This window comes from Astatotilapia calliptera, chromosome 3 (assembly GCF_900246225.1).
Source record: "Astatotilapia calliptera chromosome 3, fAstCal1.2, whole genome shotgun sequence".
In the NCBI taxonomy this organism is placed as follows: Eukaryota; Metazoa; Chordata; class Actinopteri; order Cichliformes; family Cichlidae; genus Astatotilapia; species Astatotilapia calliptera.
The window spans coordinates 16,322,465-16,348,045 of record NC_039304.1 but is presented as its reverse complement, the minus strand read 5'-3'; the positions used below and the strand labels follow the sequence as shown (position 1 = coordinate 16,348,045).

The 25,581-nt window shown below is 41.4% G+C and overlaps 3 protein-coding genes across 5 annotated transcripts; 1 reads left to right on the top strand and 2 right to left on the bottom strand.

The window, feature by feature from the left end:
- Window positions 1-706: 706 nt before the first annotated feature.
- LOC113013102 (natural killer cells antigen CD94-like) lies at window positions 707-1,892 on the top strand. Its single transcript, XM_026153723.1, has 2 exons — window positions 707-849; window positions 1,706-1,892. The coding sequence occupies exons 1-2, from the start codon at window positions 707-709 to the stop codon at window positions 1,821-1,823; spliced, it is 261 nt and encodes an 86-aa protein (XP_026009508.1). The 3' UTR covers window positions 1,824-1,892.
- A 436-nt stretch (window positions 1,893-2,328) lies between these two features.
- On the bottom strand, window positions 2,329-6,731 carry LOC113012377 (E3 ubiquitin-protein ligase TRIM39-like). The gene is made up of 10 exons (XM_026152530.1): window positions 6,674-6,731; window positions 5,867-5,913; window positions 5,432-5,586; window positions 5,248-5,346; window positions 4,827-4,955; window positions 4,545-4,667; window positions 4,286-4,414; window positions 3,531-3,611; window positions 3,341-3,368; window positions 2,329-3,241 (listed from the first exon to the last, which is right to left on the bottom strand). The coding sequence occupies exons 2-10, from the start codon at window positions 5,901-5,903 to the stop codon at window positions 2,709-2,711; spliced, it is 1,314 nt and encodes a 437-aa protein (XP_026008315.1). The 5' UTR covers window positions 5,904-5,913; window positions 6,674-6,731; the 3' UTR covers window positions 2,329-2,708.
- Window positions 6,732-9,682: 2,951 nt separating this feature from the next.
- On the bottom strand, window positions 9,683-25,377 carry LOC113018721 (macrophage-capping protein-like). Of its 3 annotated transcripts, XM_026162049.1 has the most exons (11): window positions 25,287-25,377; window positions 25,158-25,213; window positions 22,247-22,329; window positions 15,162-15,355; window positions 12,585-12,739; window positions 12,007-12,165; window positions 11,649-11,798; window positions 11,366-11,452; window positions 11,145-11,277; window positions 10,161-10,252; window positions 9,683-9,962 (listed from the first exon to the last, which is right to left on the bottom strand). In XM_026162049.1, the coding sequence occupies exons 4-11, from the start codon at window positions 15,352-15,354 to the stop codon at window positions 9,897-9,899; spliced, it is 1,035 nt and encodes a 344-aa protein (XP_026017834.1). In that variant the 5' UTR covers window position 15,355; window positions 22,247-22,329; window positions 25,158-25,213; window positions 25,287-25,377; the 3' UTR covers window positions 9,683-9,896. The 3 variants fall into 3 exon arrangements, with proteins under 3 accessions (XP_026017834.1, XP_026017833.1, XP_026017832.1); XM_026162048.1 differs by having other exon boundaries at window positions 25,158-25,377; XM_026162047.1 differs by having other exon boundaries at window positions 25,192-25,377.
- Window positions 25,378-25,581: the final 204 nt, after the last annotated feature.

The window sequence follows — 25,581 nt, the reverse complement described above, 5'->3', positions numbered from 1 at the left end:
ATGGCCCCAACCTGGTGGATGTCAGCTTTCTGTACCAGCACTTGTTTTATTCATAGTAACAAACATAAATAAAATGGTAAAATTTCTGGCAGAAAATTAATCAGGGTCGTCAAACATACTGCCTGGTGGCCAGAATCAGCCGCCAAAGACTCAAGCCCATTGGATGGCTTTGGAAAATGTCAAGAAAGGCATAGATATTATACATTTTATACATTTCTTTTACAGTTTTTACAGCATTTTCTACTAATAAAATCCCCAGAAGTCATTCATACTACACTAAAGTTAATTAAGTAACAAGTGAACATTTAAATGACAAAAAGTTGAAAATGTTGTGCTATCTACAACAGAAATTTCTATGTTTTACAGCAAGTCCGCGCAGTTAAAAAAAAAGAAAGAAAGAAAAGAAAAAAGCAAATACACTTTTTATTATTACAGGACAGTCTGGGACAGTTTATTTTTTCTTTCAATTTACACATTTATTACTTACAATTTAGTCTTAAACAGTCGTGCTGACACATTTCTTGCATTTAACATAGAAACATTTCTTTATTGTGTAGAAAAACTCAGACATGCTGTTGAAAAAAAGACTTTTTCATAAGAAGTTGACTGAGGGATTAATCTTCTCTACCTTACAGAAAGGGGCGTGTCACTGCTCTGGCTCACTTCAGTGGGCCTGTGTGTGGTCGGTGATGATATCCCTGCTCTAATGTTGCTTCCACCACAGGATTTCATCCAAGGAGTGATGAGGAACTTCTCCCAGGTTCCTTTCCTGTGGGTGGGACTGACAGATGCCAAGCAGGAGGGTCAGTGGCTGTGGGGCGATGGGAGGGCAGTCCAGCACTACATGCAGTAAGTCATATCACAACAACAAAATAAAATAATAAAATAATACGGTATAATTAAGGAACTCATTTTGGAAGAATTAGAAATAAAAGTGCAAGGAGTAAAATATATAAAAAAGAATAATATATAAAATAATAAGTCTTCCTATTAAAAAACTGGAGTTGCAGAACACTTTTGCCTGCTGCAGCGACTGCAAATGCAAAACAGTAGTTATTTGCACTGAGGGAGTAACAGGCAGCAGGGGCTGATTGCCTGTGGGTTAGAAGCTGCTGGAGGCTTTTTGTCTGACTGCAGAGTCCTCTAGAGGCGGGAGTAGAAAATGTCAGTGGGCTGTGCGCTGTCGGCCCCCCGATGACCGTGGTAATGTAAAATGCACTGATGAGAAGGCTGTTCCTGAGGTACACTGTGCACATTTATCTTTGTAAAAAGAAACAAACAAAAAACTGTACAGTACAGTGTCAATAACTCCAGAAATGTCTCTCAGAGTATAATAAATATTAGTAGGATGCTGCTTGTTTTAGCCACTAAAACGTTTTTATTAAATGAAAAGTGATCTCTTTATCTAATGTATAGGCAAATACAAACAGAACACAATCAAAAAATGAAAACAAACAGAAACATTTAAGGTTAAGTTGATCTTTATTACAATATTATAACAAACAATATACACGTATACATGACACACATATCCAAAGGCAAACACACACAAAATGACATCAACTTGACTGTATGTAACGTGACCATATGTGACTGTACATATGTTTATTTATGTAACATATTTACAGTTTATATTTTTTAATGAGGTTTATTGTCATGTACTGCTTTAAACACTGAGTTTTCACTCCCACTGTGTGTTTCAAAGGGTGATGGTGGAGTGGGATTCTGATCACAGGGACTGCGCAGACCTGAGGGGAGGCGCGAGTCTGTTCGCCGCTGACTGTGAAGAGTACGGACCGTGGGCTTGCAAGAAGGAGTACTGACACACAATTACAATTTATTTTACACACAGTTTACTTCCAATGTCAATTTGGCACGATACAAAAGGTAAACAAAAAAGCTGTTTACAACTCTAAAATCTATGAATCTTAGGAAAAGAAGCCAAAAGGGATAGGAATGCAAGACGTTAAGTCAGCCATATAAAACATTTATTGCCATCTGAAAGTGCATTATAAAGTGCATTCATGTACGAAGAGGCAAAATGTCGAAAAAATAAGCAACATGTTGTTGCCTTCAGTTTTGGACAGAGTTAGCTTATTCTTTAAATTGCAGGTTTTAAAAATAAATCTATTTACCCATTTCTGCAGTTGCTGTTTGTAGCTGCAACATCGGAATTGTCCTGAAATGTATTTGCTATATTTAGCACGCTATGACTGAAAATATCAATAAAGTCTTCCTGCTGTTTACATCATTAGCATTGTAGCTTATAGCTTTTTTTAAAGCTCAGTTGTTGAGCTAAAGTTTTAAATATTTTAAATTCTTTTTTTAGGTTAATATTTAAGATAAACTTAGCAAAATTAAGTTTTAACTATTTTGTTTTGAAAGTGAGAACACGCACTTTTAATTTCAATAATGACCTACTTTTATACTTTTAATGCATAATCTGGGTTTTTCTTTTCTTTACAACCGTGTGAGGTCTGAGTAGCTATGACAACAGTCAACCCTAACCCTATGTACGCTTAGGAAAAATACAAGAAGCAATTGTTTTGACACATCTCAGTTAGAGTGATTTTTGTCCCCCTGGTTGCCAAGAAAAGACACTTTTTTTTAAAGCCAAAAAAAGGCACAGAGGGTCAGAATTATCACCGATTATGGACTTAGACCTCACAGGTGGAGTCAAATTAAAGTCCAGTGAGATTTTCTGTCTCTCATTTCCCTGAGATGTTGTTTGGCGGGATGATCGTCATGAGTGTGCGTCCATCCAGTGGGGCGAACAGAGGGTACAGTTTCTCTCTAAAGGTTCCAGTGAAGGTGTAGATGTGGGACTTGGTTTCAGCGTTGTAGAAGGAGATCTGCCCTTCTTCGTAGTCCAAGTAGACCCCCATGCGCCTGGGCACGAGGCTGAGGGGGAGCTCCTTTTCTGGCTTGCTGCAGGCGTAGAATTTGTGCGTGCTGCGCCACAGCACCCAGTAGCCCTTCTTTGGCATCATGGTGAACTTCCCGTGCCGCTCAGAGTCAGCGGTGGTCACGCCCACGCGCCAGTAACCGTTATTGGCTATGTTCACCTCCCAGTAATGGCGGCCGCTGCTGAAGCCCTCCCTGCCGAGCACACAGGGCCATTCGTCGAAGCGCTGGGAGCTTTGAGGCTGCTCTGACACTACAGAGGACTCCTGGACTTTACGCTGGTCATCTGAGAGAAGCAGCCATGGGTGGTTGGTCATGGGGTCAAGAATCACATCAGCTGTTGGGAGAAAGGAAATCAATTGCTAATTAAACCACATGTTCTTTGGTGTTTGTTGGTTGATTTATGGGATGGAGATAAAGCTGAGGCCGTTGTTACCTGCTGCGCTGCAGATCCACCCCCCAAACTGAAAACACAGATGAAGAGTTTTATTATAGTTGCAGAAGAGATGAGTTTGGCTCTTAAAATAGTCCCCTCCACAAATTGTTCTGAGCATCGGAATCATTATTCATAATAAAAGCTAAAGAAAAATCCCAAGGTTTTTTTTGGTGCAAATTTTAAAATACACACCTGAGTTGGGGATGTATCGAGGAATTCCTGCTTCCCAGGACTTTTGCTTTGCCAGGAGCCACAACTGTGGGACGATTTTCTGATAAGGAAAAACATAAAAATGAAACTCATACTAACTTATATTCCTTTGCTTTCTATTTCCTTAAGACTGACTAACCTATGCCATGCTTAGTCACTGCATACATAATTCAGTAGGTACTCATAAATTTAGGTCCAGATAAAACTCAATTACAGCCTCAAAGGTCACGGCTCTGCACAAAAAACTGCAAGTAGTAGTGACAGGTGAAATCAGAGTCAATCAGAGCTGTGATAAAACAGCACGCCATCATCTATAAATGTGATGGCGTGCTGCAGTTTATCTGCAGACTGCCCCGTCGTTCACGGGGGACATTGACACGCGTGCTATCAGAGCAGAGCCCGATTAGGGTCGTTAAACTGAATCACTGAGATCTTTCATTGATAGATGCGGGCAATGAAGGTGCAGAGTTCACTTGGATCACACATGGCATAAAGCTGTTACACAACCTGGCCACGACTGCCCTTCGTGACATTCGAAATGAACAACTGGTTTATTGCACACTGGTTTATTTGTGTGCTATCAAACTTCTAAGATGTTTATCTTTCACTTCAAACTTACATCTTGCCATCATCCTCATCTCATTTTCAAATTTATGCCAGAGTTTCTGCATTAGCATGAATTGTTTTAAGGATGTTTTCAAGGGCTGATTCAGTAGAAATGCAGAGGTTTCTCACCGTGCTTCCTTCCTTGAGCAGCGACCAGGTGATGAACTCCAACAGAGGCATCAGCCTGATCAGCCGGTTCTTCTTCAGAGTCAGCACACGCAGCACCTTCCCCAGCTCATCGCTCTGAACGCCACAACGCTGCAACACAAACAAACGCTTGAGATTTGCCTCCATTTACTTTGAAAAGCGTGACACCAACCAAAACATAAATGACATAAAAGTAAAACACATTTGAAGTTAGTTGTCTGGTTAGTGACCCCCTGCTCACCTCGCTCGCCTCCTGCAGCTCCTTTGCCCACTCCATGATCCTCATGTGTGCCACCTCACTGGCATCCTTGTCTTTAGTTTCGTGTTCGTGACTGTCAGATAGCCAGGGAGTCTCCTTCAGGAGCTTTAAGGACATTGAATTAATCACGACATTGTTAGATTTTAACAGTTTTCGTTTCACCTTGCATATCAAAATAGGATTTTCAATTTAATTCAATTCAGTTTTATTTGAAGGGTCAATCTGATCTGGTCTGATCTCACATCAGCATCTGTAAATACTGACCCTGTCAACATCGCGGAGCTCATCGGCCCACTGCAGGATTAGCTTCCTGCTCTCCTCGAGACTGCGTTCGGCGCGCCCCTGTGAACGCTGGGCGTCCTTCGTGGTGCCTTCTCCTGGATCCAGAGCTTCCTGCTAAAAGACATCACACTGTGTCAGGTGGTATGTCACACCATGAAACTACAGAAAGATACAGGAAGATTATATCGGATTGTACATCTTAGGTAACGCCCATCCTACATATGCTATAAGGTGAAGGGTGTGAGCTATAAAGAGTTAATGAATAGCTGCGCTATCAGCATCCATACAGTCAGTGCTGTTGTGTGATGGAGTTCCTGCATACAATAAATATTTTGTTATTGTGATCTTTATCTGGTCTGTGCACTCTTAAATCTGGCTATACTAAGAGTCTGCCAGTTTCTACCTTGCACACTTGATCCACCTGTTCCTTCCACTGCTGGATAAACTGCACACACTCCTGCAGGCTGCGGAGATCTTTCAGGCCGTTTTGGCGAGTTTGTTGCTGCAGGAGACAGAGGTGGTCACAAATAGGCCAAACAGACACTGACCAACTGAAGAGAAAAAGCTGTTTGAAGCATGTGGTTTACCTGTGACTGTTTATTGAGGCTGTTGGTGGGCCTGCTGGGGACCGAGCTGTGAGGCTGGCTGCTTTCATCATGGGTGGGCAGGTTCCAGCGTACGGCCCCGATGGAACTGCTCTGGGTGGCGCTGCCGTCCTCCCCAGACAGCAGCATGCTCACCTCTGTAGGGGTAAAAAAAAAAAGCTTTTTTAAGTCTCAGTTAATGTCATGCTGCTTTGCCAAACTAAGAAAAGCAGCAGGAAATACAAGCTTTAGATAAAAGCTTTCCAGCAGAGGCTGTGTAAAGTATAGTGATAGATTTATGGCTCTGATAAATGGAAACACTTTAGATACTGTATCAGTCCGCACAGTATCGCATCACGCGAAGGTTGATAGTTATCAGATGGGCAAGAAAAGTGTGCGAAGTATCACTATGAAACACAAAGGAAGAAAAAGACGTACTTCTTTTGGGCTTTAGGATACTTTTCATTTCCATCATGGCTTCCTCACTGTGGAGAAAAAACACGCCACATGAAAAAGATAAAATATGAAATTATAGAACTAAACACACACACACACACACACACACACACACACACACACACACACACACACACACACACACACACACACACACACACACACACACACACACACACAGATATATTTGCAAGTTTTAAAACTATATCCTCCTAGGACCTGACGTCAGGATATTATACTGCCTCTGTTCTATCGAAATTTAAAGCGAATGTTCTCATATGTGGATCAAATTTTTCTCAGAAAGAAAAATCAGGTAAAAAAAAATCTTTGTTTTTACATTCATAAGGTCCCAATCAGCCCAAACAGCAAAGAGAAATTAAAAATGCCATGAAAGAGTTCGGGTCTTAGGAGGTTAAATATGTGATCCTGTATATGCATATACAGGATTACAAGTAATCAAATACAAAATAATACAATTACTTTAAATTGATAATAATAATAATAATAATAATAATAATAATAATAATAAATATAGAAAAAAGTTAAAGCTAGATATAAAACAGCTGTAAAAAGAAAATCAGCATTAAAAAAAGAAAAGAACAAAAACAAGCAAACAAACAAAAAAAGCAACACACCACAAAATTACAACACAAACCTGCCTTATGTTTGCCAGTGAATTCATAAAATAAAATAATGGTTCATATTTGAAATTAAACCATCTCCCACAGACCTCAGGTATAAAGAGACACACTAAACTAATACACAAACTATGAGCTTATTATGTCGTACCTGTCGCTGGTGCAGCTCTGCTGGTGGCGAAGACTGGACAGCCACTGCTGTTGGTCTAATCCTTTTGTGTCTCTCTCGGTTTGATCTTTGAACTTTATGACAAGGGAAATCTGCATGCAGAATCCCCTGACACGAAACGTTTCCTGGCAGCTCCGTAACCGAGGGCGCCGTGAGGGTATAATGGCGTGATTTTTTCTTTTTATGACTGCAGTAAATTTCAGGTTATGACTGGGAGGGAAACAGATACTCTGTGTGGCTGTTGGTAAACTGTATATGCAGCAGGAGTGTTAAGAGTCATTTACAGTATCTGTGCTTTATAAACTTCAGTTGTTGCAAAAAAATCATAAAAGCTAAAGATTCTCCAAACAGTAAAAAAAAAAAGTGATTTCACTTCTTACTGCATCACTGGACTCAGTCTGACTGTAGTGAAACTGAATCCTAGCAACTCTTATCTTTGCCTTGACACATATTACACAAATGTGATATATGACGCGCCACTTTGTTTACAGTAACTGGTCCCATCTTGTCTATAACACTCATCATGTGGATGAATTTCATGGTCATCACTGTTCTTTTCTGGGCTGGACTGATCATCCAGCATAGATCTTTAACGACTTTCAAATGCACACATTTCAATCTATTTAGGATTTTCTCTCATCCACACAGGCTCTAATATTTGGTCACATGTTCCTTAGCAAGTTGCACCTCAACCAGATGCTTCTTGTAGTCATCAACAAGCCTCTGACTTTATTCTAGCTGCATATTTAACTGAATTGGTAGAGTTTGTTTAAATTAGTTGGTTTTCTGGCATGAACACTGCTTTTAAGATCAGTTCCCAAAAGTTCAGTAAGTTTGGCATCAGCGCTCTGAGAGACGTCAACATGCAAAAGACACCACATAACCGTCAGCCCCGCTTATTAAAAAGACTTCAGTGACTTAGTATAAAGCCATCTTTCAGGAATGACTATATTACTTTTATTTCATTATTTTTATTGTTTTTAAGTAAATCTTCATGTGAAGCACTTTGTAACTCTGTGATGAAAGGTGCTAAATAAATACTTATTAGAACTGAAAAGACAAAAAACCACACACTACAGTTCTACATCTACATTTTACATAATGTGGGATTTGTTTTTATGTCTTTATTTCCTTTTGCTTAACAGCAGATTATGAGTCGAAGAAGTTACTGATTATGTCAAAAACATCCATTGACTGGACTCATAATGTCCCGAGCGGGTGCAATTTGGAAGGGTATTGCATGGTGTCAAAAAAGGCCGAAAAATAGGAGCTTCCATTGGAAATGACTCAAGGCATGCACATCTGGATGTCTTCAGCATTACATGCAGAAACGTCAGAGAAACACATGCTTCCCTGTATGTATCATCAGCTTATTCCTGGAGTTTTTGCCTAAATCGTTGTGGGTTTCTTCCACCGCCTGGTTATCTGTGACTTCAAGGTCAGAGTGTCATTATGCAAGCTGCCGAACCTTACGCTGTTTCTGTTTGTATACAATAAAACCAATCTAGTGTAAACTATTAGCCGCTGAGTTTTTTCCCCTTTTGAACAAACTTCAGTTTGCCTTTTAAAATCGAGTCAGGCGGAGATTAAACCTGAATAAATCATCCTGCAAGAGAACATTCGTGAATTTTCTAACCTTCAGAAGCAGTGTAACCAAAAATATGATCAAATGTTTCCACAGTTGGTGTAAGAGAACCAAATTCAGCGATTCAGTCTGACTTTAAAAGCATACTTGACTGAAAATGAATCTCTGCATTAAAACAACAACAGCAAAAAACAGCAACCTTTCATAATCTCCTATAATGAGTTTGAACATCAGCAGTCTGCAGTAAGAAAGACTGGGTACAAATCAGGGGAATTCAAAATACCTGGTCCTTCCCTGAGAGTGGCTGACCAGCACAAATCACTCTGAGAACAAGACGTGTGATAGCCTGGGAGGCCACACAGAGCTCAGAGTAGCTTCTAAGCAGACAAATGAGAAAGCTGTCTGAGTAACATTTAGTAGCTGTAGTTAAATAACTAAACCAAAGGTTTTTGGTTATAGCAGAATAAACATCAGCATCAGAGGCTGATCCCCTCTGAGAGACATCTGGAGGTGGGAGATTCTTTGGGTCTGTTTCAACGCGCCTGCTGATTATTAAAGAAGCAATGACCTTTGTGCTATGCCAGGTAGCCATTAAGAGAAAATGCCAGGGCATGTTAATCTAAGTAGGAAATAGGTCATGGAACCACACAGGGACTGGTCAAAGAGGAATGATGACAGCATTTTTGGAAGTGAGTGAAGGAAACAATTACTGGCATTTTTTAGTCCCACAGCTGGTTTATTGTGAATACTCCAAGTCACGGACATGGAATAATGAAGGCCTGATAATATTGTCCTCTCAGATTATTTAGGGTTTCCTCTTCACCCCCTTTTTAATAGTTGCGTGAAAATAATCTCGACGTCGTGTTTGTGCAAAAATACTAATTTGATTTCCCTGCAGCTGAAGCCGAACAGGCAAAAGGTAAAACAGTATATATAACTGTCCTTTCAAAAAGTCCTTTATGTAAAAGTATGCCACATATTACTCAGCAGTAAATGCAATGCCCCCTGTGACCGACTTAATAATGCCAGATTGTTTAATCGCCAATTATTGTGGTCTATAGTTAATTATTAATAGTGTGTTATTATACAGTCGGGTGTAATATTTGTGCAGCCGTGGCAGCAGTAAGGGCATAGTTTAGAATAAAGGTTATATAAAGTCCACAGTTGTGGGTGGAGACGTGACTGATAAGCATCAGATAATTTCTCCACATGATGACTGGGGGGGGTAAAAAAAAAAAAAATCAGCACAACTTCCTCCTGTATAAACCACAGTTTTACATTTATTTTTGAAATGCAGGCAAAGCTGGGACACCATTGAACCAATGTAAAAAAAAAAAAAAAAAAAAAGCACATCTCATTTACTTGAGTTATATCTAATATTTCTCCTTATATCCTTTCTCTGTTGCTACAAGGAACTTTTTTTTTTTTATAAAAGTGGCATCCCATCTCTGATTCTACCGAAGTACAAGGCAAGAGGCAGCTTACTGTCAGCCTTACAAGTATGTACATACAAGTCAGTATAATATGTATCTTTAAAAAAACAAAACGATGCATTTTGTAACAGGTGCTCTCTCAAGATGCGCAGCCTCGTCTCCATGTGCAGGATTCCCAGCGAAAGGCTCAGTTCCAGTTTTTGAAGAACTGCTTGAAGATGATGGTCTCCTTTCCCTGTGGCAGGATTTCCACCTGTAGTGCAACGCACATAAAACTTTACTGCTTACTGCTTATATAAAAGACCTTGCAGTTGACATCATAAACTCACACGTCAGATCTGTGGCTGTAAAAATAGAAACAAAGAGGTTGTACGAGCTTTCCTGTCTACAGTAAAGAAAGACGCTTGACTGGTTTGCGGTGTTTAACATGAGCAGCTTTTAGCAGCCGTACCTGTGTTTTCATGTGAGGGTAATTCATTTGTTCGATGAATTTGTCCGCCATCTGCAGGGCCATGTCCTTCTCCTCATCGTTGGCTCCGTTACCTGATGATTAAATGAGCTAATGTTAATTAGCAGCTCTGTTTGAGAGCTTTTTCGCACACAGAGTAACTTTCAGGGTAACTTTTGATATCAGGCGTGGTGTCCCTGCTACAAGCTACCACGATGAACAAATTGTTGAACAAAAGGTCCCTGAGCACATTTACAAAAAATACTGACCCAGATACGAAGCAGCAAACAGCTCGTGGTGCTTTTACACCACAGCAGCCCTTTTCTAAAGTAAAATCGTACAGAAACACGGGTGTTTAATGACTTTAATAAGGTTTTGATTGCATTTATTATTTTATGAGCTATAATAGTTAATGTGAAAGAGGTCAGTTAATACAGTCTGATTTTCACATGCATCAGCCAACTTGGTGACCTTAATAGCTACTTTATCACTCTGACAGTTTTTTAAAATCAACCTTGGAGCTGCTCTCACTATAGTTGTGGCAGAAATTTGGGGCTTCAGTTTTTTAATGAGTTTTTTTTTTGCCGTTTGCTGTGTGTTCAGAGATGCTCTTCTGCTCACTTTGAACTTTAGCAAGTAGCTTTGATCATCTTTACACCCCTAAATGCACTGAGTTGCTGTCATGCGATTCACCGATTAGGTGCACCTGATGAGATGTTGGGTGAGTGCATGTTTCTATGATGTTTATTTGCGTTTGGTGTGTTGTCTGATCAGTTCAGAGATGACAGTGTGAAGCTGTAGAAACCCCGCTGTAGCTCTTTAAGAAACCCTTACTCCGATCACATGTAAGCAGGTCCTCAGACTCACGTCCTCGTGAAACTGCCAATCATTATTTCTGACTGCGTTCATTACAATTTCATTTCATCAGATATCAAATTTGAGGAGGTGGCGAGTTTGCCGCTTGGAGTTTGAGTAGCAGCTCCTCACCTTTCCAGACGAAGATCTTTCCGTTGGAGCCGTTGTCCAGGATGAAGCAGTCGTCACGAATCAGCAGCTCCTGGAGAAACGGGCTCTTATCGGACACTTTAGTTGTTGTCATGGAACCGGTGGCATCAGACACCTGATGAGTGAGCATACAGTGAACAGTGATGGAAAAGGTGGTTTTAAAACGTCAACCTTGTGCATATAGTTCTGCATATAGAGCTTACCTTGTAGAGGGAGGCTATGTTTGAGGCGTCTGCTTTGCTGTCCTCTTCTGGCGTGCTCTCTGGCAAAGTCGGAGTCTGTCCTAGGACCTGCACAGCAGCACAAAAACATCTTATGAGGACTACAAAGAGAAACTTTTTTTTTAAAAAAAAAAAAAAAACAACAACCTAAAAACCAAAACAAATAGATTTTTTTTTTAATGTAATTATTGACTTGGAAATGGAAAAAAAACCCCATCCTTCCTGAATAAAACAATCGGATGACAAATCAGGAAAACTTATTTACTCTGATCATTTCCTCCGGCTCTTCCCCCTCGTTTGCATCCACAATGCGGGCTTTACCGTGTCGGTCTATGTCGCGGATCAGCGTGGCGATCTCGCGCACCTTTTGCTTCTCGAAGATGTTGGCTTGCGAGCCGGTCCAGGACACAATCGTCTGGGTACAATTATCAACATTAGATCAGCACAACGTGGTAAAAGTGGCACTTTATTTTATTTGCAGGTTGCAGTAAAAAAGCGAAACAAACTGGTTATTGTGTAGCGCGTTAGTGTATAGCTCTGACACATTTTAGAAGAGCAAATGATTCGGTGGCGTTTGGCTGCACCTCTCCCCGGCATGTCCTCCTTTTGATAGATTATCTCACCGTTCCGAGATCGAGGATGAAGCAGTCTCCCTTGTTGAAGCTCTTCCAGGACAGCTCCACCTCTTTGGCACGGATGTTGCGCTTTCCTTTGATTTGGTACAACCTCTGCACGGTGCCAGAGCCCTGAGCTCTCCTGAAACCTGACTCCACACCACCCTCCTGTGAGGAGAAGCAGAATCATCACTTGGACTGAACTTTCATGGTAGTTTATTTTTTAACGTTTTACGACAGTTGACTTTTTGGACGAGCGATTTGATTCATTTTAACAAGCTCAGATTGCTACCTGTAAAGAAGCCACAAGAAGCTCTAAAATGATAAAATCTGTTATTTATGTAACCAAGGATGTACCTGAGGTGGCCAAATCTACACAGACCTGACCACCTCAATCTCCTAAAAATAAAATAATAAAATTAAAAAGTCATACGGTACAGAATATTGTATTTTAAAGCTTGCTGTTGCTGGTTTTAAATGGCAGTGCACAGTTCAGTGCAGCACAGGTATGCTGTGGTAATAAAGTTACAGGTATTTTCAGTTTTAGGCATCCAAACACGTCGCTGTTTCCAGCACCACCTGCTCACCTTGTAGCTGACCCCTCGGGGGAAGAGCTCCATGAACTCCGGAGTCTCGAAGCCCTGAACGTGCCTGTGCTGAATGGGGTCTCCACCCAGAAAATTATCCAGCTGGGTGGCCAGCATGGCACAAGCTACCTGCTCATCTCGAGACGATTTTTCACCTGGAACAGGGGGGTGGAGCACAGGTCACTGAAAAGCATGTTCTTCCTGTACAAAAACTCAGTTTATTTATAAAGGATTGGGGATGTGAGAACTTTATGGCAGATTTCCCAAAGCATTCAGTAAGATATTAATACGTTCGACCAGCTGAGGTGAAGTTTGTGATGATAAAGCCGCCTCAGTGCATCCAGTAGGAGCTGCTTCGACTACTTGAGTCACTTTCTGATTATAATTTGAACTCCTACAAATTCAAAACGTATTTACTTCTGTATTTTGTGATGTCAGAGTTGAAGCTGACCTCTCATTATACTAAAGCTAGGAGACGGTGCAGAAATTAGCCTACAGAGAGTGGTGCCACACATTTTCCTGGACATTCAGGTTATCTGTGGACCTCTAGTGCATCATCTAGCCCTACGGCCACAAAGCACTGTTAGCTCTGCAAATAACATATGAGTACTGCTACATGTGCTACCAGACTTACAGACAGTTTGTACCACCAGGCCAATCAGGCTTCTTAACATATCTAAATATTACACACTGCATATTTGCTTTCTTGCTTCTCTGCACATTGTCTTATTTCTTGTACTGCTTACATAAGACTGATTGCTCCTAAACCTTTACTCCTACTCTAGACTGAAGCTAATTTTAACTTCACCAGTAAAACTAAGTATTAATACTTAAACAGGGGTCAGGAACAACTGTGGACTGGCCAAACAGCTTTAATTAAAGGAAATAAATCTATAATCTAAAACGGTTCTTCCAAAAATAGCTGGAACAGTGTGAATTTATTTTGTTGTCTCTGGTTTCCTGTGACAAATAAGCACGAGGAGTTTTCAAGAAAGCCACAGTCTGCCTCTTCTTCTGCAGAATTACACTTTAACATACAGGACATAATAAAAAAGAAGAAGAAAAAAAACCACGAGTTTCTTACCAGGTCTTCAACTAATGTCAATACAACTTCAGATGTGCAACAACACATTACTCATTAGACTGTGTCATTATTTATTTAACAAAAACTGAGCCAAAGTGTAGAAGCAGTGTGTGAAAAACTTAATCCACCCAAAGATTGGGTAGTTTGTCGACCCACCTTTAGCAACAGTAACTTGAAGTAATGGTTTCTGTATGACTATCAGTGCCTCACATTGTTTCCATTCTTATTTGCAGCATTGCTTCATTTCATTGAGGGCGCTCAAAAGCATTAAAATAAGGTTGAGGTTTGCCTTGCAGCACCTTAATTCTTTTCCAACCATTTTGCTGTAGGTTTGCTGCTGTGCTTGGCATCATTGTCCTGTTGCATGACCCAGTTTCAGTCGTGCTTTAGCTGTCAGACAGACGGCCTTAAGTTTGACTCTAGAATACTTTAGTACACAGAGGAGTTCATGTGTGACTCAATGACTGCACGTTGCCCAGTTCCTGTGGCTGCAAAACAAACCCAAATCATCACCCCTCAACCACTGAGCTTCACAGTTGGTATGAGGTGTTTGTGATGATCTTGCTTGTAATTTCTCTGAACTTGTTTCCAGTTGAATCTAAATAATCTTTCTCACTGTAGACTGGAATGCCTTTATAACTCTTCCTTGATGGGCAACAACAGTTGCTTCTCCAAGACCACTTCTGACATCTTTTCTCTTTGGCATCATGTTAACACAGACCTGAGTGCCAGGTCTGATCAGTTAATCAAGTGCATTTGAATATCAGCACCTGGCTGCTACTTACCCTCTTTGTTTATGTGGAAGCACTAAAGGTTTGCTTAGCGTTTCACACACTGCTTCGCATCGATATCCTCTTTTCAAATAGCAGCTTTATTATTTACCTGTATCCAACATATTTAGTGGAAATCTGTAAATTGTACCTATTATAAAAAACCCCAAAAGATTATACTCTCTAATCAGGCGCTGGTACGACTGATTAAAAAAAAGCTGAACTAAACAAACGGTGGACATACAAAGACACCGCCGGTCCATCAAGAAGAGGAGGAGGGAGGATTAACAGAGGTGCATGTTAGAGCGAAGAGAGGGCTCTCCAAGTTGTGACAATCAGCTTAGTGTTACCAAAGCACCGGATACATGCTGGAAACAACAGCCACATTTGAGTACTATAAAAGTGCTCCTGTATTTTTAATGCTTCCCTCTGGACTCATTCCCTCATCATCCCTCTTCATCCAGCTTCTCTCGACACACAATGATGCATCAGGGCAGCAGAGTGTCTCGTGTGTCATCACCATCAGCGGGGTGGCTACTAGCCTTTCAGCCAGGGTTATGTGTGTAGCGAGCGCCAGACAATGCTTAGCTCTTTTACTGGGTGGAGTAAAATGAAATCAGATACTCTTCCATTGTTTTTCTCCAAGTAAAGTCAAGACTAGTTTGTGTTTGATTTGCATCGGGTAGCATGTTGCATAAGCCAGATGCGTCTTCAGTCTCTTACCTATCCACATGTGGAGGTCAGCTCCCTCCTCCCCGCGGTTATCCAGCACCAAATAGGAGTCTCCATTGAAGAAAGCTCCCACCTCAGAGGAATCTAGTGGCACCGCCTTCATCTTTTCTACTCTCCATACCCACAGGCCCTGCTGCCGGACCTCTGGGCTGAACTGACCTGGCACTGGCTTCAAGGGGAGCATACTACATGGAGAAAAGAACAAAGTAAAAAGGTGTTAGAAGAAAAAACAAATAAAGAGTAGGGAGCACATGGGAAGCTTATCCATGGAGGACATCTGAGTCACATCCCTTAAAGAAGGAAGAAGAAACAGGAAGTGGCAAAACAGTGTTGTGTAACTTGTTCTACATGGGAGCGCGTGCACAGATTTGGCTGGAGTAAGTAGAAGTAAAAGAGGAAGTTGAAGCCACAGTGTATCTAAACGGAGCGGATTTACGTGACCTTTCTTGTCTACTCCTGAAAGGTGCCTAAATTCTCACTAAACTGACACTCCTCTCCACACTCAAGGAGAAGGTACACTTCTGAATGTAGCTGGAGGTTGTTTGATTCGCTCTTACCGCAATCGTTCTAAGGCAACAGAACAGAGGCTGGAGACACTGTGATGAATGTAATTATACCTCAAGTAGACACAAAGTGTGGGTTGTGTTGCTGCCTAAGGACCACAAGCTACATTACATGACTTTTATGCAACACGACACCAATGCAGCCGTAGCGCCACTGCACAAAAACAGTTGGTGTCGCAGGTAGGAATGAGGCCAGGGTGGACTCGCGTAATCGTGCCCCTCTTGTTTTTCATTAGCAACGAAAAATTTGTGTTTTTTTTGTAGTACACAAACAAGTGCGTCATCCAACCATACGCCCACGTCTTCCTGTCTTTGGTTGGTTTTTCTGGTTTGTCTCTTTGCACGAGAGCAGACGGTTAGCTTTGTAGGGGGATCAGATCACCAACGTCACCACCTTTCATGTCATTATCTCTCACTGTGCCTGACTGTATTTTTACATTGCATCTAAATTGTGGAAACTTGCAATCATATTTTTTATTGCTTGTACTTATTAGGGCTTCAGCAACACACGACCCAGAATTGGACAAGTGGAAAATGGAGATAAGGATGGCGTTTGTCCCCTTCATGATATGTGTACTGTTCATTTCTGACCATCAGTCGGTTTTTATATGCTTGTTCAGTGTTGTCCAGGTCACAGTGGTGAGGGTGCTGGAGCCTATTTGAACTGCCATAGAGTGGCGAGCGGGGAACACCCTGGACAGGTCCCTAGTTTATTGCCAACATACTACTACATACTTGCCCTATTAACCAAACTATTATGTATATATTGGTTAATAGGACAAGTATTTAAGTTTTATTTTGTTACAAAGAAATAAAAAGGCAATAGATCACACTGGAAAGGCTTGAAGTGTCTTTTTTTTTGGGAGCTTTCAAGCACATCTGAGTTGTCCTTGGCCGGGGCGGCGACTCATTGGATCATGCGAGTGAAGGTTTGCTCTTTTGTAAGGTAAGGGTGATTAAGTCAGCAATCTTTATCTACTGAAAAAGACCAAGAGATATTTTGAAAGCTCTGGGACGGTGGCCATTTCTTTAGGTTAGTGAACTTTCACGCAACAAGAATTATGTTGTTTAAACAGAAAAACAGAAACTGTAACTTAAGTGATGGCCAGCTTCCTTGCTCTACAGTTTTCAGCAAGATCTTCTGGATGAAGACAGACCATGCTGAAGTTGACTTTGTTGGAGTGATGACTTGAGGAATACCCTTGCCAGCTGCTAAAAGCAGCACAAAACTATATAAAGGAACTGTAAACAAAATTTTTTGGAATTAATTTTGCAATGACTCACAGGAAAAGGACAAAGAAGCCAAAACCCAGGTTTTAATCGAAGCAGGAGTCAAAAGCAGAAGGTAAGGTTGATAAAATATGCCAAGAACGCACAGGAATGTCCTTAAAAAGCCAACAATGGATGAGGAACAGAGAAAACAATAACGGGAACTTGAAGGTCGGCGACGTCATAGCTTGTCAGGTCGACGATCGACCACAGTTAATTTGTGAAATACACAAAGTTTTGTCATTGGCTGTGCAACACAATCTAGTGAGAGTTAGAATCTATTGAGAAGTTAGGGTGGCTTGGAAACAGTGATAATCTGGACAAATTAATCTCATTCACCACCAAATGAAAGGACTTTGGGTCAGAGTATTGTGAAAGTAGTAGTAGTAGTAACCATTGATATAAAAAGCATACAATTATGAGCATGCAGCAGCACTGTTGCATTGATTGTATTACTGCAGTTAGCTTGTGATATGAAGGCCACACCCATATAACGAGGAAGTTAACCAATAGGACCACTCGACTCCATGATCAACATTTCAAAATTCTTTCTTTACAATTTTGTACAAACTCTGTGAACCTTGAGATTCTTGTGTCACTGACTTTGCTGAATGGCTGAAATGCTGAAACTGTAAATAGTATGCATGAAGGTAATACTGTGAAAACATATATAAAAGGCGCTGTAAAATGACAGTGACTTTGAGTATAATTTGGATAAACTTATGTGATCACTGTAAGTTTCACTAAAATGAGACCAACAGTGCAGGAAAAGCAGAGATTCTTGTGAATTGGGAATGAATGGATGACAATGCCATGGCACGAGCTCATGAGCTAAAACTAGAAAACGCGAGATCGTGTCAGGAATATTTGATAACGGTGATAAACAGAATCAGCCTGACAACTGACGAGTGCAAAGCTGATCAGGCTTAACATCATGACCACTGACAGGTGAACGGACAACATTGATTACCTCTTCAGCATAGCACCTGTTAGTGGGCGTGATGTATCAAGCAAGTGAACATTTTATCCACAAAGATGTGTTAGAAGCAGGAAAAACGGGCAAGTGTAAAGATTTCAACAAGTTTGATTAAGGCCAAACTGTGATGCTTGACGACTGGGTCAGAGCATCTCCAAACTGCAGATCTTGTAGCATGTTCTCATTCTGCAGTCAGTATCTATTAAAAGTGATCCAAGAAAGGAACAATGGTGAACCAGTAACAGGGTGATTTCAAACAGATGAGCTGCTGTAGTTTAAAAATATAATTCTGGCTTAAATAGAAAGATGTGAGAGTGCACAGAGGATAACTGTTTGTTGTGTAGGGCGCTGCATAGCTGCAGACTAGTTAGGATACCCATGCTGACCCCTGTCCACCACCGAAAGCGACAACAAAGAGCATGTGAGCATCAGAATGGGACCACAGAGCAATGAAAGAAAGCGCCCTGGACATATAGGGGATTTTCCCATACGTCACTGAAGTATGTGCAAATGACTAGACCTTCTGCCCCTCCCTTTCCTCCTTTCTAAATAGCAGGATAATGCCACAAAGCAGAAATGGTTCAGGAATGGTTTGAGGAGCACAACGAGCTTGAGGTGTCGACTTGTCCTCCAAATTCCTCAGATCTCAATCCAGTCGAGCATCTGCTGGACATGCTGGACAAACAAACCTGATCAATGACGGCCCCACCTTGCATCTTACAGAATTTAAAGCATCTGTTGCTAACATCTTGGTGCCAGATACCACAGCACACTTCAGAGGTCGAGTGGAGTCCATGATCAAGGCTGTTTTGGCACCAAAAGGAGACCAACACAATATTAGGTAGGTGTTCATAAGGTTATGCCTGACTGGTGTATACTAAGCAGACTGAATTCCTAACTGACCACAGGTGTGGTACCAAAGGGTGGGAAACAGAACAGAGACCTCAAAATAAACAGGAAGTGGCTAAACAGTAGCTGATGATGAGACACATTCACACAGTGTGTGAATGTGTGTGTGAATGGGTGGATGACTGGATATGTAAAGCGCTTTGGGGTCCTTAGGGACTAGTAAGGCGCTATATAAATACAGGCCATTTACCATTTACCATTTAAATGGCCAAAAATTAACTTTCAAGATGTCAAAGATAAATACTGATAAATATTAACTTCAGTGTCGATGACGAGCGAGAAGAAAGACTTCCCAGCTTTTATATAATCTTTATCATATTGATGCATGCTGATGTATATCTGCAGTTTCTCATATTCATCATCAACCTTATCATAAAAATGTTTCACAACGTCAAGAAGCTCTGGGGTTGTTTTTTTCTTGCGATAAAACTAATTAAAAAAAGGTGGCAAACTTATGGGTGTCATAACACATTCAGGGTGAGCCCCAACGGGCATTTAGATAAACATCTGTTTATAAAATGAAGCACGGGTGGAGCACTTACACGTTAACACTTTCTTTTAGCTCTATCATCATATAAGTGAGAAGTTTTTGTTTTAACTGTGCTGCTACAGAGGCAACGGGAAGATAAAGGGAGGCTGGAAACAAGCAATTAGCTTAATTATAGGGATTAGAGTCAAGTGATGATCCAACATGTAAGAAGCTGCTCCCAGCGCTACTGCGTTATGTGTCTTAAAACAATTCATTTGGCAGCAGAAAACAGCGCATCTATCAGTGCTGACTATCGGCACTGTGGTCAGACTAACAGGATGTCAACATGCTTTTAAAACTCAGCATTATTTTTGTAAACTGTCAATCGAGCAAACAGCGCAGTGAAGTGAGCATTTGAACATATATACTGAGTAGTGTAGAGGGGGTGCAGGGAAACAGAGAAAGGCGGCACATGCAGAGGCCACTGGGTTAAGGTTACAGTGCTTGGACAGCCGCTCGAAGAGTAAGTAAGGAGGCACAAATAAAAGCACCGGTCCACTTAACTGTATGATCTCCTCTGGTACCTCCGGCATGCTGTCTGACTCCAGGTCCATTCTGCGTGTCCACTGGAGTGTGTGTTGTGTGTTTGAGGTTGTAAGATATCGAGGGGTCTGACGAGGAGGAGTGCTTGAGCTCACCTGGCCTTGTTAGCTTATATGTGGGAGGTAACTGAAGCCGGAGTGATGAAAGCCTACCTGAGGCCCGAAGATAGGACGCTGTGTGTGTGTGGAGATGGGGAGAGTCGGGTTCCTGGTTTCCTGGCTAAAGCTAAACACCAAGCTGATAATTACAGTGAGAGCGAGCTGCTGGCTTCTTCGTCTTTCCACTGTTTCCCCCTCCTCTATCGCATCTCTTCCCCTTGTCCCCATTTGTCCTCTTTAAAACAGGAGTGAAGGGCTGGTCTAAGCAAAGCATTTCTGTATCCAGCCTCTGAGGTTCAGAGGATAAGTAGCAGCCAGTTGCTGATAAGTGTGAGCAGTTTGGAGATCTGAAGCATTCAGGTGTCTTAACACAATGCCATAATCTGCTCAGGAGCGTACGTCGCAGCAAATTCTACCCCAAGATAAGGCCCAAAAGCTACATGTCAGACTCTACAGGTCTCAGTTAGGATGGTAAATGCTAGAGTTCATGCCGGTAGAAAAACACTGAAGAAGTATGGCTTGTGTGGACGGGCTGCCAGGGGAACGTGGACCATCAAGTCCTCCGTATACCAAAGTATGCTAAAGTCAGACGTGAGGCCATCTGTCTGACAGCTAAAGCTAATCTGGTTCATGCACGAGGGGAATGATCCAAGCACAGCAGTACATCTACAACAGAACAGCTGAAAAGGAAAATGATAAAGATGCTGCAGTGGCCCAGCTGCAACCACCCAAAATACTTCGTAACAATGAAGCCAAATGTAATGAAGTTAAAAAATATAAATAAGTATTTGCACAAAAGTAAGTCGACTTCATGAAACAGTCTGCACGAGGTGGGTCATGCATTCGCAGCCTGATGAAACTTAAAGAACATCGTCCCAGGAGGAGGTCTTGAAAGGGGCATTTTTTAGTTACAGCATTAGGCTTAATTTTTTTTTTAATGACAATGTAAATAGTAATATAGAGAGAGTAACCTCAGAACTACAATTTTACTTTTCAAAACTAGCTCTGAAGCTAAGCTCATTTTTAAATTACAAGCCTGGCATCAAACTTCCAAAAACCGAAATCTGCTTCTTTTTTGTTTACTGCAGTTTCCATGAAACGTATAAATACTGACAGGCCTGTTTTTATTTCTCTTTTTATTTCTTTCTTACTTCATTTTAGGTTTCTATTATTTTTCAAATTTGGGTATTGGTTTCATTCAAAATCATCTTTCACGTGCCTTTAAAACAATGAGGGGTATTTTAAAATCAGTAGTTTCTCCTCTAGTCTATTTAATACGGAGCATAATAACTGAGCACTGTAATCTCTAAAATCCAGACCAATCTTCTGCGGAGAAACAACGCAAAACGAACTAAAGACGAGTTGCGGAGCAGAAAACGAGGTCGCTCGAGGGGTTAAAATGGTAAAAACGCAAAGATGCCCTCTTGGCCTTGTCCACTGAAGCATCAAGTGGCGCCTGGTTAGATGGAGAGGAGAGCCGACAGGGAGGGCTTAGATGGATACACAAGGTCAAAGATAGGCTGCTGGGGTCACTGAGCCAATCAGCCATTCATGTGCTGTTGGGCACACAATGAAATATGAGAGCGTACGACATGCAGGTGCACAGAGCATCAGGCGTGGAGAGACCTGAGAGCAATCTGTTAGTTGGCGACTGGTGAACAGGATGTGTGTGTATGTGTGTGTGTACGGTTCAGTGGGCTCTACGTTTATGAGAGTGAAATCAAGACAGAGTGATGGAGATACTGAGTGGACTGAAAAACAAATAGGGGTTAGAAAGGAAACAGTGTCATTTTAATTCAATGTGACAGCACGCTGCCTATGGTTTAAAGCCAAGGGTAGTTTACTTCCTTGTCTAAAGTAATGACACAGATTGGAAGTTACTTCAGTGCCACACCCTAACCTCAAGGAAATTGTTAGAAAGCTGTAAAAGGAAAGGAAATGAAAAACACGGGGCTTCCCTCGCTGCTAACTGTAAGAGCGTTACAGTGAAAAAGGGCAAACTTTGAATGAAATGATGGACAGAGGCGAGTCCCACTGACGTGAAACTGAAGACTCATTGTCCAGGAGCAGGAATGTGCTGAGCAGACAGGGGAAAAGTACAGGGAAAAGGAAAAGTGGGAACAGAAAGAAGAAATCAGAGTGAAGAACTGTAGAGGGAAGCAAAAAAACAAATCCGTGATAAGGCTTACCTTGGGAAGAGAGCTGGCGGTGGCACAAAACACGTCTGAGCAGGGAGTGGAGAGAAGAGCAGCAATGCAAGAAGCAGCACGACCTTAAACACACACACAGTTAGGCAAGATATTTCCTGCCTCAGTCTGTGGCAAGCTAAGCCCAGCCCTCTGACTCAAAAAACCCACAAAATCTACATTTAGTCAAGACTCAGAGGGAAGGCAGAACTGCTGCTTCACAAATCCACCAGCCAGCTGTTGAAAGTGGTTTCAATCCATAATAGTTTGTGTCTTGTGTCAGAAATGTGAAAATGTGGTGTAAAAAATAAATGAAAAAATAAAAAAATAGTAGTTTTTTTCTTGTCGTTTAATGAAACCTTCTTCATTTTAACAATATGAGTTCAGTCGGCCTCTCTGTGACTCACAGAAGTTAACAGTTTTCCTGTAATTAGTCAAACTCGGATTCTCCCAGTCGGACGCGCCCATCTGTGTAGCTAATCAGTTCATCACAAGGAATGCCACCCACCCACCCGCTTGCACAGCGTTACATGCACATAGTGGGAAACCTGTGATTCATCCTTTCCACAGGTAAAGGATCTCCCAACAGATAAAATGAGCTCTTATCTGGACAGAGGCGTGAACAGCATGCTGTCTGGATGACTTTTTAATTTGCTGTCTACTTATTGATAAAGTGCAAATGTTTTAAGTTTAGAAAAAATTGATTCAGATAAGGATTGATGGCTGGAATTTCATTTCATAGGATCGATTAAATCAAACAAAATGCATAAAATATTCAGGAGAACTTTAAACCTCACGCAATCAAGCTACGCCGTGCTGTCCACAGTGTTCGCTCACCCATCCAAATGAATTAATTCAGTTGTTCCAATCGCTTCCATGACCACAGGTGTATAAAATCGAGCACCTAGTCGTGAACACTGCTTCTACAAAGAATGGTGAAAGAATTGGTTGTTTTCAGGAGCTCGTGAATTTCAGCATGGTACCGTGACAGGATGCCACCTGTGCAATAAGTCAGTCGTGAAATTTCCTGGCTACTAAATATTCCACAGTCAGCTGGTATTACAACAAAGGGGAAGCGACTGGGAACAAAAGCAACTCAGCCAGGAAGTGGTAGGCCACATAAAATCACAGGCTGAGCAGCTGCATCCAAGCCTTACACCACCAGGCGCAATGCAAGGCGTCAATGCAGTGGTGTAAAGCACGCTGTCACTGGACTCAGTGGAGACGTGTTCTCTGCAGTGATGAATCACACTTCTCTGTCTGGCAAGCCAATAGGCAAGTCTGGGTTTGGCAGTTGCCAAGGGAACGGTACTTGTTTGACTGCATTGCACTGAATGCAAACTTATTTGGAGGGGGGATTATGGTGTGGGGTTGTTTTTCAAGAGTTTCTGGAAACAGTTTGGGGATGGCCCTTTCCTGTTCCAACAAGACTGCAAACCAGTTCACCAAAGAAAGGTCCATAAAGACACATTTGGTGTGGAGGAATCTGACTGGCCTGCACAAAGTCCTGACCCCAACCCAACAGAACACTAGCGCTGTAACTAACGATTATTTTTATAGTCAACTAATCTGCCTAATTTTTTTTCTCTTCAATTAGTCAACGATTATTTAATCTGCACTTCCTGTGGGCAGGAAGCTTCTCCAGCACCTCACCTACTCAAGTTTTCCCACCTGTGTCACACTTTGTTGCATGAAAATGAAGTAAATCAGAATATTAGGAAATAGAAATTAATGTGCAAATAGGAATCCAAAAATTTCCATGAGTTCAATTATAGCTTCAAATTAAATGAAAAAGATTTTATTTGCTGGTCAAAATGACAAGTTAGCAAAGTTTCCATATAGTTTAGTTCATGAATTGACGATTGCAGTGTCCATGCTCTGGAGTAAGGCCTGCTCTTATCTTAGAGCTGCTGATAACTATGCTGAAGATGCTCTCTGTCACGATTTCAACCATTTGAGAGGTGCACGAGCCTCTTTACAGGACAAACTCATCTATGTGCCTTAATACTGTAAAACAGAATTAGTTACTAAGCGCAAATTTGGTTGCGTATCATAGTTTATCAGGTGGTGTGACTTTCATTTCCCAATAAACTGTTTGTCCGACCCACAGATTAACGGCCTTAAGTTGGGTGGAAGAGGTTTACTCTTCAGAATAAACGCTAATATTAATGTGAGAAAAAACAAACAAACTCGTATACAGTGTAGCTGCTCCTGTTTATTGGTCGCATTTCACTTATTAGCTAACAAAACTAAAATCGCGTTGGCTTAGCTGGCATCATGCTGAGAGGTTTCCAACTGTCTGTACAGTAACAGAAATATAAAGACGCTATGAGCGTGACACACTAGCTTAACTATCTAAAACCCATTCAGAGGTGACGTCACAGCTCCAGGGTGCCGGGGGTTTGTTATAAAAGGAAAAGGGTCGGCTGACATCATATTAAATGAAATATCACTCAAGAGTATATGTGTGCAGACTTTATTCTGTTATACTCTATTGTGATTCTTGCGTTTGTCACTACATGTCTGTGGAAAAAAACAAAACCTGTCCTTAAGATTAAAACTTCAGCATCTGACATTTTGCAGGTCTGTTATCTTTGGTTCATTGCAAAAGCTACATGTGGAAATTTACAATAACATATAAGCCAACGGACCAAATCATGTAGGAGAAGCACATCTACCAGAACAGCACAAAGACCCTCTGGCTGCTTCAGCAGTTGTATCCTGCTATTACCAGCCTTCAGAGCTGCCGGAGTGAAGTACGTAATGTTCAACAAACCAGAGATGATCTGAGCTTCAAACTGGTTCTTGAAGTGGTTTATGACTTAAAGGACTTGATTTTAGCTGAGTCAAAGTGGGATTATCAGTGTTTAGCTGAACTAAACTATTTTCTTTTTTGTTTTGATTTTTTGCATACCTGTTAAACACCTTCATCCTTATAGCTGTTTTACCTGCTACGCCTCGCTGTGGTTCCTGAGATGAAAGCTTCAGTCAGTCACAGCTGCAAACCAACACCATGTTCACCTTTTCATTTTATACATATTACCTGTGCAGTTTGCACACTAACAGACGGCTCTAATGTCCACTGAAGGACTTTACACTTCCTACAAACTGACTGGTGAACTCAGTGAGCAGGTGAGCCCACGAGCTGAGAGCGCCCCCAAGAGGACGAGGGGCGAGTAGATTGATTTGATTGATTAGCAGGCTGATTTTTTACGACAGCAGCCACTATGGGAGTGCAGGGTAAACACAGCTGTGACAATTATTATTAATAATTATGCTTCTTCCAAGCTGTTTGTGCCATTTGTACTTTTTGACATAATGGGAATTTTGTTGCACTT